Consider the following 14602-nt stretch of genomic DNA (forward strand, 5'->3'; position numbering starts at 1 on the left):
GTGCTGTCCAGAGTACTGAACCAAAAAAAAAAAAAAAGCTTAGATGCCTTCTTTTTCAAATAAAGATAGCAAGAGAACGAAGAAAATTGATAATAGGAGTAAATTAGAAAGTTACTTAAAATTGCATGCTCTGTCTGAATCACGAAAGAACACAATTGGGTTCAGTGTCCCTTTAAGTACTAAAATAAAAGGCTTATTTTTAAAAAATATTTTTATTTTTAATATATTTTCTGCAGTGTAGGATTCCCCCTTACCCCCCAAACTCCCTGATTCCCCCTCAAACAGCTCTCTAACCCTCCCCCCTTAATGGCCTAACGACTAGCGTCATACAGGGTATGGCACTGGTCGTTAAGGGGTTACTAAATATAGACATAATGGGCTAGATTACAAGTGAGACACAACCAATATCGTCTTTTCGTGAGCCTTTTTAATTGCGCTGATATTACATGTTGAGCGGTCACAATTGCGCTTGTGCAATCGCCATTTACGCTTCAATCCCTACTGCAATCTCAGAGCTGTTAACTGTTTTCCGAAAACTAAAAACTGTCACAAAACACATCAAAAATACATAACAAAGTACAGTTAAACTCATATTAACACCATCTAATAAAAATTATTTTAAAAAAATATCGCACAAAAAGTTATAAGGTCGCGAAGATCTCAGGTGTTAGAGAAAAAAAAAGAGCCTACTTTAACATTTAAAGGGCCACTAAACCCAAAATCTTTCTTTCATTATTCAGATAGAGAATAGAAATTTAAACATTACAATTTACTTCTATTATTTATTTTGCTTCATTTTTTAGATATCCTTAGTTGAAGAAAAAGCAATGCACATGGTGAGCCAATCACACGATGCTTCTATGTGCAGCAACCAATCAGCAGCTACTGAGCATATCTAGATATGCTTTTCAGCAAAGAATATCAAGATAATAAAACAAATTAGATAATAGAAGAAAATTAGAGAGATGTTTAAAATTGCATTCTCTTTCTAAATCATGAAAGAAAAAATATGGGTCTCATGTCCCTTTAACATTGAGATTTCATACACATACATTGCTAAAGATATATGTGTGTGTGTGTATATATATATATATATATATTATATGTGTGTGTACATATACTGTATATTAATGTGTATATATGTATTGACAGACATATATACACATATAAACACATAAATAGTGCATTAGAGCCTATTGCAATTAAGTAGATGCAATGATGTAAAAGCATATATGGATTACTCATATTTAATAAAGATTTTAACTATGTATTTACTGTAAATATTTCACATTTGCTAATGCGAATAAGCTATGTTTGCGCAATGGGTAATTTCTTTTCAAGTTTTATGTTTAAAAAAAAATTCTCCATTGACTTCTTTGGGGACTGCGAAAGTGCGATCATGTTTGCGTGATCTCGGGTGTTAGGTTTTTTTTTTTCTTTTGTTTTTGTCTCCATTGATTTCTATGGGGGAATACATGCACATGCACGCGAAAAAACTTAAGTTAAGATAAGCCCAAAAAGCTTGGCTCTAGCAGAGTTTTCACGATTGCGAAAAAAAAAATACTACGGCACGTAATCTAGCTCAATATATCTGCAATTAAAAGTCAATTATAGTCTTAAACTAACGTCCCGTACCTCTGTGTGCAACCCACATAGATTTTAAACACAATAGAAGTACTGTTTGGTAGCAGCAGTGCTCTGCAGGTCTCAAGTGGTACTTCTACTATGTGTTTAACTCCTTTATAGGGTTTGAAAACATAGTGGTGCAAGGTCTGCTAGTTTTTGAAATCTAACAAATTAGAGCATGTCATTTTTCAACTATAATGGCCCTTTTAAATACTGCATTTCAAAATATTAGAATACAAAATAATTTATTTAAATGCGTTTAAAGTGATAGTAAATCGCTAGGATTTACCAGTGTAACAAATATAGTGGACTTTTAGTCATGAAGTATAAAAATTCTTAATGCTGAAAGTTCCTTTATTTGTCTGAAGCATTTGCAGCGCTGAGCGCCTCAGGCAGCCCACGGCAGAATGCTATTTTGCTGTGAGGTGATCTTAGCCAATAGCGTGCTAGCTATCTGGCATGGGGCCAGCTGGCCCGCACAGCTATTGGCTAAGAGGTGGAAACATCCCCTCACAGCAAAATAGCGTTCTGCTGTGGGCTGCCTGAGAAACTCAGTGCGGTGAAAAGCTTCAGATAAATAAAGGAACTTTCAGCATTAAGTATTTTATACTTGATGACTTAAAGTCCCTTTATTTGTCATACTGGTAAATCCTAGCGTTTCACAAACGGTAGGATTTACTATCACTTTAAAACTGTTTATTAGCAAAATTTACATTGTTTTGAAGTTTAGGGACATATGTGTTAAAACATCTTCAGTCTGTCTAACCCCCTTTGTTGTGGCCAACTAAGTACAGATATAAATGAATGCTTACACTGATTAAGCAATCACTGTGCAGAATGTTGGTGGATAAAATTGCAGAACACTGCATCATTAACTCTAGTGGGACAGTGGGAAAAAAACATGATTCTTGTGGAAAAGTGGACAATATAAATTGAGTACATTGCAAAATACTGTAAACTAAATGTCCATTTAAAGTGAACAGAATCTGTAGTGTATCAATATATCCTTTCTGGTTTGTACAAATGAAACTTCCCTGTTTAGGTTGCATTAGGGACCAGTGTGCTGTCACAGCCGTCACTGGCCATAATTAATTTGTTTTTAGAGTACCTTTTTATGCATTATATTGTTTATGCTTAATATCTTGTGGCTCCATGCCTACCACTTACTTATCCTCCTGTTTCAGGCTCAGAGAGACATTATCTTTGAGTTGAGGAGAATCGCATTTGATGCAGAGTCTGACACTAGTGGAGTATCTGGGAGTGGCACTGAAAAACGCAAAGCTATGTACAGCAAGGACTACAAAATGCTGGGCTTCACTGTAAGTGCTGTGAGGTGACATTATATTGTGCTTAAAATCAGTGCTGGAACACATCCCCGCTCAAACCCATTTGGGCTAAAATCTGTTTTTAGTTGTATTAAGATATGCAGCCATCCATGTTTTGTATTCACTCTTATTTATATACCAGTTTCCATGGCATTTTCTGTAACTAGAGAAACAGAGAATTAAATATAATCATAATAGGAGAAAGCAGCAGTTGTAGTGTACTTTAGCGAAACAGATGAAACATCATGCAACTTTAAAGGGACATTATACACTAGGTTTTTCTTTGCATACATGTTTTGTAGATGATCCATTTATATAGCCTATACAGCTTTTTTTATAAAAAACAAAAAGTATAGTTTTGCTTAATTTTTAATAACATTGCTCTGATTTTCAGACTCCTAACCAAGCCCCAAAGTTTTAGGAGAATACTGATGTATACCTACTCCAGCTTGCTCCTGTTTGTGTAAAGAGTCTTTTCATATGCGGAGGAAGGGGGAGTGTTGTTTTGCTATACAATCACTAGTGGGTGTTCCAGCTTACCTTTTTAACAGAGCTGGGAGCTTCTAAGTAAGTTTTTAAACAGGTTTATACTGGATTTTTAGATCAGTATCTGTGCATATTATTCTAATTAAATTAAAGTTTAAATGAAAATTAGTGTATGCTGTCCCTTTAATTCAGAATGTTGAAGAAAACTGTATTGGAAATAACATTTTATTTCTCTTGTAAGATGTATCGAGTCCACGGATTCATCCTTTACTTGTGGGATATTCTCCTTCCCAACAGGAAGTGGCAAAGAGAGCACACAGCAGAGCTGTCCATATAGCTCCCCCTCTAGCTCCACCCCCCAGTCATTCTCTTTGCCGGCTCTAAGCAATCGGAAGGAAAATCTACCATAAGATTTGGCGAAAATATATTTCTTCTGTTAAGTGTGATCAGTCCACGGGTCATCATTACTTCTGGGATATTACTTCTCCCCAACAGGAAGTGCAAGAGGATTCACCCAGCAGAGCTGCATATAGCTCCTCCCCTCTACGTCACTCCCAGTCATTCTCTTGCACCCAACGACTAGATAGGATGTGTGAGAGGACTATGGTGATTATACTTAGTTTTATATCTTCAATCAAAAGTTTGTTATTTTAAAATAGCACCGGAGTGTGTTATTACCTCTCTGGCAGAGTTTGAAGAAGAATCTACCAGAGTTTTGCTATGATTTTAGCCGGAGTAGTTAAGATCATATTGCTGTTCTTGGCCATCTGAGGAGTGAGGTAAACTTCAGATCAGGGGACAGCGGGCAGATGAATCTGCATAGAGGTATGTAGCAGTTTTTATTTTCTGACAATGGAATTGATGAGAAAATCCTGCCATACCGATATAATGTCATGTATGTATACTTTACACTTCAGTATTCTGGGGAATGGTACTTCACTAGAATTACACTGTAAGAAATACATAAAGCTGTTTAATAACTAGAGATTATGTTTAACGTTTTTGCTGGAATGTAAAATCGTTTTCATTTGCTGAGGTACTGTGTGAATAAATGTTTGGGCACTATTTTTCCACTTGGCAGTTGCTTAATCTGTTTTTCTGACAGTTTCTGTTCTCCCTCACTGCTGTGTGTGAGGGGGAGGGGCCGTTTTTTGGCGCTTTTTCTATGCATCAAATATTTCAGTCAGCAACTCATTGTATTCCCTGCATGATCCGGTTCATCTCTACAGAGCTCAGGGGTCTTCAAAACTTATTTTGATGGAGGTAATTTCTCTCAGCAGAGCTGTGAGAATTATAGTTTGACTGAGATAAAAAACGTTTATTCTGTAATTTGTTTCCTGCTTTCAGAATTTGTTATCTTTGCTAATGGGATTAAACCTTTGCTAAAGTTGTGTTGTTTACAAGGATTGAGGCTATAACTGTTTCAATTTATTAATTTTCAACTGTCATAGATCTTCTGTGCTTCTTAAAGGCACAGTACATTTTAATATTATTCTAATTGAATTGTATTTCCAAGTTGCAAGTTTATTTGCTAGTGTATCAAAGATAATTTGCTGGGCAGAGTCTCACTCTTGCCACCTGTCTGCAATCCACATCCCGGGAGTGGAGAACTGGGAGGCGGATTTCTTAAGTCGTCAGACTTTTCATCCGGGGGAGTGGGAACTTCATCCGGAGGTCTTTGCCCAAATACTTCGACGTTGGGGCAAACCAGAGATAGATCTCATGGCGTCTCGACAGAACGCCAAGCTTCCTCGTTACGGGTCCAGATCCAGGGATCCAGGAGCAGTCCTGATAGATGCTCTGACAGCACCTTGGGACTTCAGGATGGCTTACGTGTTTCCACCCTTCCCGTTGCTTCCTCGATTGATTGCCAGAATCAAACAAGAGAGAGCATCAGTGATTCTAATAGCACCTGCGTGGCCACGCAGGACTTGGTATGCAGACCTGGTGGACATGTCATCCTGTCCACCTTGGTCTCTACCTCTGAAACAGGACCTTCTGATACAGGGTCCCTTCAAACATCAAAATCTAACTTCTCTGAAGCTGACTGCTTGGAAATTGAACGCTTGATTTTATCAAGACGTGGATTTTCTGAGTCAGTTATTGATACCTTAATACAGGCTAGGAAACCTGTTACCAGAAAGATTTACCATAAGATATGGCGTAAATACCTATATTGTTGTGAATCCAAAGGTTACTCTTGGAGTAAGGTTAGGATTCCTAGGATATTGTCTTTTCTACAAGAAGGTTTAGAAAAGGGTTTATCTGCTAGTTCATTAAAGGGACAGATCTCAGCTCTGTCCATTCTGTTACACAAACGTCTGTCAGAAGTTCCTGACGTCCAGGCTTTTTGTCAGGCTTTGGCCAGAATTAAGCCTGTGTTTAAAACTGTTGCTCCACCATGGAGTTTAAACCTTGTTCTTAATGTTTTACAGGGCGTTCCGTTTGAACCCCTTCATTCCATTGATATAAAGTTGTTATCTTGGAAAGTTCTATTTTTAATGGCTATTTCCTCGGCTCGAAGAGTCTCTGAATTATCAGCCTTACATTGTGATTCTCCTTATTTGATTTTTCATTCGGATAAGGTAGTCCTGCGTACTAAACCTGGGTTCTTACCTAAGGTAGTTACTAACAGGAATATCAATCAAGAGATTGTTGTTCCTTCTTTATGCCCAAATCCTTCTTCAAAGAAGGAACGTCTACTGCACAACCTGGATGTAGTCCGTGCTCTAAAATTTTACTTACAGGCAACTAAGGAATTTCGACAAACGTCTTCTCTGTTTGTCATTTACTCTGGGCAGAGGAGAGGTCAAAAAGCTTCCGCTACCTCTCTTTCTTTTTGGCTTCGTAGCATAATTCGTTTAGCTTATGAGACTGCTGGACAGCAGCCTCCTGAAAGAATTACAGCTCATTCTACTAGAGCTGTGGCTTCCTCTTGGGCCTTCAAGAATGAGGCCTCTGTTGAACAGATTTGCAAGGCTGCAACTTGGTCTTCGCTTCATACTTTTTCCAAATTTTACAAATTTGACACTTTTGCTTCATCGGAGGCTATTTTTGGGAGAAAGGTTCTTCAGGCAGTGGTTCCTTCTGTATAAAGAGCCTGCCTATCCCTCCCGTCATCCGTGTACTTTTGCTTTGGTATTGGTATCCCAGAAGTAATGATGACCCGTGGACTGATCACACTTAACAGAAGAAAACATAATTTATGCTTACCTGATAAATTCCTTTCTTCTGTAGTGTGATCAGTCCACGGCCCGCCCTGTTTTTAAGGCAGGTAAATATTTTTTAATTTATACTCCAGTCACCACTTCACCCTTGGCTTTTCCTTTCTCGTTGGTCCTTGGTCGAATGACTGGGAGTGACGTAGAGGGGAGGAGCTATATGCAGCTCTGCTGGGTGAATCCTCTTGCACTTCCTGTTGGGGAGAAGTAATATCCCAGAAGTAATGATGACCCGTGGACTGATCACACTACAGAAGAAAGGAATTTATCAGGTAAGCATAAATTATGTTTTTTTGCTGCGAATCCAAGGGTTACTCATGGAGTAAGGTTAGGATTCCCAGGATTTTGTCTTTTCTCCAAGAAGGATTGGAGAAAGGATTATCAGCTAGTTCCTTAAAGGGACAGATATCTGCTTTGTCTATTCTTTTACACAAACGTCTGGCAGAGGTACCATACGTTCAAGCGTTTAGTCAGGCTTTAGTCAGAATCAAGCCTGTTTATAGACCTGTGGCTCCGCCATGGAGTCTGAATTTAGTTCTTTCAGTTCTGCAGGGGGTTCCGTTTGAACCTTTACATTCCATAGATATTAAGCTTTTATCTTGGAAAGTTTTGTTTTTGGTAGCTATCTCTTCTGCTCGAAGAGTTTCAGAGTTATCTGCCTTACAGTGTGATTCACCTTACCTGGTGTTCCATGCAGATAAGGTAGTTTTGCGTACCAAACCCGGTTTTCTTCCTAAGGTTGTGTCTAATAAGAATATTAACCAGGAAATTGTTGTTCCTTCTCTGTGTCCTAATCCTTCTTCGAAGAAGGAACGTCTGTTACACAATCTTGATGTGGTTCGTGCTTTAAAGTTCTATTTACAAGCAACTAAAGATTTCAGACAAACAACTTCTTGTTTGTTATCTATTCTGGTAAGAGGAGAAGGCAGAAGGCGACCGCTTTCTTTTTGGCTGAAAAGCATCATCCGTTTGGCCTATGAGACTGCTGGCCAGCAGCCTCCTGAAACAATTACTGCTCATTCTACCAGAGCAGTGGCTTCCACATGGGCTTTTAAAAATGAGGCTTCTGTTGAACAGATTTGTAAGGCAGCGACTTGGTCTTCGCTGCATACTTTTTCCAAATTTTACAAATTCGATACTTTTGCTTCTTCGGAGACTATTTGGGAGAAAGGTTTTACAAGCAGTGGTGCCTTCCGTTTAAGGTACCTGTCTTGTTCCCTCCCTTCATCCGTGTCCTAAAGCTTTGGTATTGGTATTCCACAAGTAAAGGATGAATCTGTGGACTCAATACATCTTACAAGAGAAAACAGAATTTATGCTTACCTGATAAATTACTTTCTCTTGTGATGTATCGAGTCCACGGCCCGCCCTGGCTATTAAGTCAGGTAGGTTTTTTGTTTAAACTACAGTCACCACTGCACCATATGGTTTCTCCTTTTTCTTCCTAACCTTCGGTCGAATGACTGGGGGGTGGAGCTAGAGGGGGAGCTATATGGACAGCTCTGCTGTGTGCTCTCTTTGCCACTTCCTGTTGGGAAGGAGAATATCCCACAAGTAAAGGAAGAATACGTGGACTCGATACATCACAAGAGAAAGTAATTTATCAGGTAAGCATAAATTCTGTTTTTCTCCTGTGTTGCTTGTAATTAGTTGTCTTTTTTTTAAAATATGGAAAGGTAAAATGTAAAAATAGGATTTGATATCAACTCGGGTCTCCATAGCCTCAAAAACAAACATGAATGTGCATTTTGTGCAACTTTAATTATGGTAACCCTTTGTTAAGTGGATAACCCAGAGTTTACTGGCTCAACTAAAGGTAAATTCAAACCGGCGTCAGATTCAGATGTTCTTTTGTAATGTTAAATCTGTCATACTTTACCTTTTCATCAGTATCTGGCACCATTCTTACCACCCAGTTGAGAAGTGCTCACCATCTTTGAAACAGAGCTATGTCCTAAGTCTTGGCCTGGTCCACCCGTTGCCAACTATTTTTGTGATTTGATCTACGTGGATAACCGCTTACAACAAACATGCTGTTGTCCGTGGTGTATTGCAATTTTTAAGGCCCATTTTTTGCTGATTTGTGATATGGTTGAGATGTCACCATACTTTTATAGAGATAGGTATGAGCAATGTTTAATGTAAATGAAAACAAAAAGTCACAATTTTACTAGTCACCCCAAAAAAATTGTACATTTTTTTTTTTATTCAGATTTGTTAAAATAATCCAAAGGGGTAGGAATAAGAAGTAAAATTGTGGAAGCAATGGCAATCTGACTCCCAGGATTTATTAAATCCTGCTGTAGTAAATCATTAAGTTTTATGATTTCCACCCTGGGTGCAGCATTTTTCCACATGTACTTTTCCCAAAGGAAAACTGTCCTCTTAATTCACACGTATTATCATAAACAAGAAGTACTGTTGTTTTAGAATCTTTTTTCAAAGAGTAGAGCAGGGCTCAACAACTTTAATTTGCTAGGTTTACATCACAAGTAGAGATGCAGGGATTGGAAATCTTTACATTCTATTTTTTATTCTACTCATGCATAGTTCAATGGCATGCCATAATAGAAAGATAAAATGAACTTTATGAACTACAGGTCTAATTTATTATTTTGATTGGCATGGGCAACTGTCCTATATACATATGATTGTCCTTGAAATAGACAACTCATTACTATCTAAATCCTAACTAATACTATCCTAATACTAAATTTATATATTTTATTATTATTATATATAACTCCACAGCTCCTAGTCAACAACCTTTCCAAATTTATGGATATTACTTTGAAATATACAAGTCTTAAACGTGCTCTAACCATATGGCACTTTTGTTGTAGCTACAGCACAGGTTGAAGAATATTTCAAACCGTTAGCTTAACAAAAATATTACTTTTGAACTAGGCGGCCAGAGCACAGGAAATTTGAATTTCAGTGCTACACTAAAAAGTTAATTATAGCTCATCTTCATTACTACTCATGAATGAAACTCCATCTAAAATATCACTAACATTCCAGATCTGTTTAGACAAAGTGGAAAGTTTACTATCAATTTAATAATGTCTATTCCTGAAATGTTATTGTATACCTTACTGTATCAGTGATTGGTGGGAATAATAGAAGATGGGAAGGTGTTTGATTTGGAGTTTCTGGAAAACCTTAACACTATATTTACATTTCTCTTTTTCACTGTCATAGAATCATGTGAACCCTGCTATGGACTTTACTCAAACTCCTCCTGGTATGTTGGCTCTGGACAACATGTTGTATCTGGCAAAATTCCATCAGGATACCTATGTGCGGGTGAGAACTTCCCATCACAGCCTTCAAAGATCTTTCTTGACTTCTCACCTAGTTCCCTTTTACTTCGAAAAATCTTAATATTCTGATCATATTAATTTTAAGTATTGATCTACAAGAACTATTCCTAAATTTAATTTATTTGTCTCTACCTTTACTTTGACAGATAATTTTATTTTGAATCCACTGACAAAACAAACATATCTGTCCCCTCCTCACAGATCGTTCTTGAGAACAGCAGTAGGGAGGATAAACACGAGTGTCCGTTTGGACGCAGTGCTATTGAACTGACAAAGATGCTATGCGAAATTTTGCAGGTTGGGGAACTGCGTAAGTGATTATCCTTATCTATATTTTCCTCTCACCAAGCTCAAATACCTCTCTGTGTAACAACTTCACTACTTCATAATACTTGCTAACTTTTCTTGTCCTTTTGCATTGTGTCTAAATTTTTTTTATCTCTTGTCTTATTCTTTCTTATTGCTAATAACTTATCAGTTTTCCTCCATATATCTATAATAGCCTTTTTTGCCATTATATCTTGCTTTGTAGTTCATCTATCTTTTGTTGATTACATTATTCACCCCTGATCTTTCATACAAAAAATAATAATAATCCCTGATCAAATAATTTATTTATATGATTTTATTTTTATAACCAGCTAACGAAGGTCGAAATGATTACCACCCAATGTTCTTTACACATGAGCGATCATTTGAGGAATTCTTCTGTATCTGTATCCAGTTGCTTAACAAGACTTGGAAAGAAATGAGAGCCACTGCTGAAGACTTCAATAAGGTCGGTGGGACATATTAAGTGTGTGTGTGTGGTTCCTGGAATGAGAAATATTGTAGGTTGTGCCCAAAGTTATGTTATGTTGTAGATTAGAATTCAAAATCTCACCATGTTTATCTTCACAATAAAAATAAAAATGTTCTTGTATCACAATGTCTGAGTCTTGTGATAAAAAGCTTATCAATATTCTCACAGGTGATGCAAGTAGTACGAGAACAGATAACTCGTGCCCTCCCTTCTAAACCCAACTCTCTAGAACAGCTGAAGAATAAGTTGCGGAGTCTTAGTTATACAGAGATTTTGCGGCTGCGCCAGTCTGAGCGTCTCAGTCAAGATGACTTTCAGTCTCCGCCCATTGTGTAAGGATTTTTTCCTTTCCTGTATTCTCTTGGTTTCTGTACTTTTTGACATAGTTACCCCCTCTAAGTGTTTTTATAAGCTCTTATGTATTCATTGATTGGGACTTATTACAGTGTCTTTACTAATTTATCCATCTTTTAAGTGAACTTCGCGAGAAAATCCAGCCAGAAATACTGGAGTTGATTAAACAGCAACGTCTCAATCGTCTGTGTGAAGGGAGCAGCTTTCGCAAGATTGGCAATCGTAGGAGACAAGGTAATGGCTAGAAGAGATGGCAGTGGAGACAAATGTAACCAGGGAAGCAGTTGTACAGACTATAGTAAATTATTTAAATAAAAAGAGAGAAGCGCTCAACCTGGGAACGAACAATAGCATAATAGCTTGTTCTATGGCTAGTTACCACCCAAGAAGCAGCCTCTTTTTGCTCAACATGTGCCTTTCACAGAGAAGAACTTTCCTGAAGCATATCAGTCTGATCCTGACTTCACAATACAGTCCAGCCCCGAAATACCAGGCAATCCTTCTCTGAACAAGAGAAACGGCAAAACCCCAGACGTACGTTTCGGCCTATTGTGGGCCTCGTCAGTGAGGTGCAGCCATATCCCTCTAGGCACACTGAGCAACGGGTCCACGTCTGGATTCCCGCATCACACTTGGAGAGACTTCTCTAAGTGTCATAATTTCAGAGAGGGATTGCCTGGTATTTCGGGGCTGGACTGTACTGTGAAGTCAGGATCAGACTGATATTCTTTAGGAAATTTCTTCTCTGTGACAGGCACATGTTGAGCAAAAAGAGGCTGCTTCTTGGGTGGTAACTAGCCATAGAACAAGCTATTATGCTATTGTTCGTTTCCAGGTTGAGCGCTTCTCTCTTTTTAATTATAGTAAATTATTTACCTGCAATAATGTTTGAGCATTTTGTTATGTTACAATCTGAAATTAAAATGGATTTAATTAAAAGGACAGTCTACTTGAAAATTTTTATTGTTTAAAAAGGTAGAAAATACCTTTATTCTCCATTCTCCATATGGCATACATGTACTAGCACTGTCTGACTGTAGTGCAAGATTGTAAAAAGCTGAAAAAAAAGTACTGCGATAAGGGAGGCCAACAAGGGCTTGGATACAGGCAATGGTAAAGTTTATAAAGTATATTAATATAACAATGTTGCTTATGCAAACTGGGGAATGAGTAGTAAAGGTATTATCTATCTTTTTAAACAAAAACAAAAAAAATCAAGTATACATCCCATTAAACGGACATGCAACCTAAAAATTTTCTTTCATGATTCTGATAGAAAATATAATTTTAAAAACTTTTCCAATTTACTAATATCAAATTTGCTTTGTTCTCTTGTTATTCTTAAGGGAAGAGATATCTAGATAGGTAGCGTGCACATGACCGGAGCACAACTTAACCGCAAACAGTGCTGCCATCTAGTGCTCTTGCTAATGTATAACGTTGTTGCAAAACTGCTGCCATGTAGTACTGCAAACACGTGCACACTCCTGAACTTACCCTTCTGTTTTTCAATAAAAACACAATTTATGCTTACCTGATAAATTTATTTCTCTTGTGGTGTATCCAGTCCACGGATCATCCATTACTTGTGGGATATTCTCATTCCCAACAGGAAGTTGCAAGAGGACACCCACAGCAGAGCTGTAATATAGCTCCTCCCCTAACTGTCATAGCCAGTCATTCGACCGAAAACAAGCCAAGAAAGGAGGAACCATAGGGTGCAGTGGTTACTGTAGTTTAAATTTAAAAATTACCTGCCTTAAAATGACAGGGCGGGCCGTGGACTGGATACACCACAAGAGAAATAAATTTATCAGGTAAGCATAAATTGTGTTTTCTCTTGTAAGGTGTATCCAGTCCACGGATCATCCATTACTTGTGGGATACCAATACCAAAGCTAAAGTACACGGATGAAGGGAGGGACAAGGCAGGAACTTAAATGGAAGGAACCACTGCCCGTAAAACCTCTCTCCCAAATATAGCCTCCGAAGAAGCAAAAGTATCAAATTTGTAAAATTTTGAAAAAATATGAAGCGAAGACCAAGTTGTCGCCTTGTAAATCTGATCAAAAGAAGCCTCATTTTTAAAGGCCCAAGTGGAAGCCACAGCTCTAGTGGAATGAGCTATAATCCTTTCAGGAGGTTGCTGTCCAGCAGTCTCATAGGCTAAGCAGATTAAACTTCTTAGTCAAAAAGAAAAAGGTTGCCGAAGCCTTTTGACCTCTCCTCTGTCCAGAGTAGACAACAAACAAAGCAGATGTTTGACGAAAATCTTTAGTAGCTTGTAAGTAAAACTTTAAAGCACGGACCACGTCCAAATTGTGTAACACAAGGATGGAACAACAATCTCTTGATTGATATTCTTGTTAGATACCACCTTAGGTAAGAACCCAGGTTTGGTACGCAGGACTGCCTTATCCGTATGAAAAATCAGATAAGGAGAATCACATTGTAAGGCAGATAGCTCAGAGACTCTACGAGCCGAGGAAATAGCTACCAAAAAAAGAACTTTCCAAGATAAAAGCTTGATATCTATGGAATGAAGAGGTTCAAACGGAACTCCTTGAAGAACCTTAAGAACCAAGTTTAAGCTCCATGGTGGAGCAACAGGTTTAAACACAGGCTTAATTCTAACTAAAGCCTGACAAAATGCCTGAACGTCTGGAACATCTGCCAGACGCATAACTAGCTGACAATCCTTTTTCCAAACCTTCTTGGAGAAAAGATAATGTCCTAGCAATCCTGACCTTACTCCATGAGTAACCCTTGGATTCACATCAATAAAGATATCTACGTCATACCTTATGGTAAATTTTCCTGGTGACAGGCTTTCGTGCCTGTATTAAGGTATCAATAACTGACTCGGAGAAGCCACGCTTTGATAAAATCAAGCGTTCAATCTCCAGGCAGTCAGCCTCAGAGAAATTAGATTTGGATGGTTGAAAAGACCCTGAAGTAGAAGGTCCTGTTTCAGAGGCCGAGACCATGGTGGAAAGGATGACATGTCCACTAGATCTGCATACCAGGTCCTGCGTGGCCACGCAGGTGCTATCAGAATTACCGATGCTCTCTCCTGCTTGATCTTGGCAATCAGTCGAGGGAGCAGAGGAAACGGTGGAAACACATAAGCCAGGTTGAAAGACCAGGGCGCTGCTAGAGCATCTATCAGTGTCGCCTTGGGATCCCTGGACCTGGATCCGTAACACGGAAGCTTGGCGTTCTGGCGAGACGCCATGAGATCCAGTTCTGGTTTGCCCCAACGATGAATCAGTTGTGCAAATGCCTCCGGATGGAGTTCCCACTCTCCCGGATGAAAAGTCTGACGACTTAGAAAATCCGCCTCCCAGTGCTCTACACCTGGGATATGGATAGCTGATAGGTGGCAAGAGTGAATCTCTGCCCAGCAAATTATTTTTTAAACTTCTAACATCTCTAGGGAACTTCTCGTTCCCCCTTGATGGTTGA

General features: G+C 38.5%; 1 protein-coding gene across 2 annotated transcripts in view; it reads left to right on the forward strand.

Annotated features, from left to right (window-relative positions):
• The window catches only part of ELMO2 (engulfment and cell motility 2), a 188517-nt gene that overhangs the window by 83324 nt on the left and 90591 nt on the right, over positions 1-14602 (forward strand). For both annotated transcript variants that reach the window (XM_053719560.1, XM_053719501.1), the window contains 6 exons: positions 2811-2945; positions 9860-9964; positions 10183-10291; positions 10623-10759; positions 10952-11115; positions 11259-11371. In XM_053719560.1, coding sequence (XP_053575535.1) covers positions 2811-2945; positions 9860-9964; positions 10183-10291; positions 10623-10759; positions 10952-11115; positions 11259-11371 — 763 coding nt within the window. The remainder of the gene's footprint in view (positions 1-2810; positions 2946-9859; positions 9965-10182; positions 10292-10622; positions 10760-10951; positions 11116-11258; positions 11372-14602) is intronic.

Source organism: Bombina bombina, chromosome 1, assembly GCF_027579735.1.
Source record: "Bombina bombina isolate aBomBom1 chromosome 1, aBomBom1.pri, whole genome shotgun sequence".
Classification (NCBI taxonomy): Eukaryota; Metazoa; Chordata; class Amphibia; order Anura; family Bombinatoridae; genus Bombina; species Bombina bombina.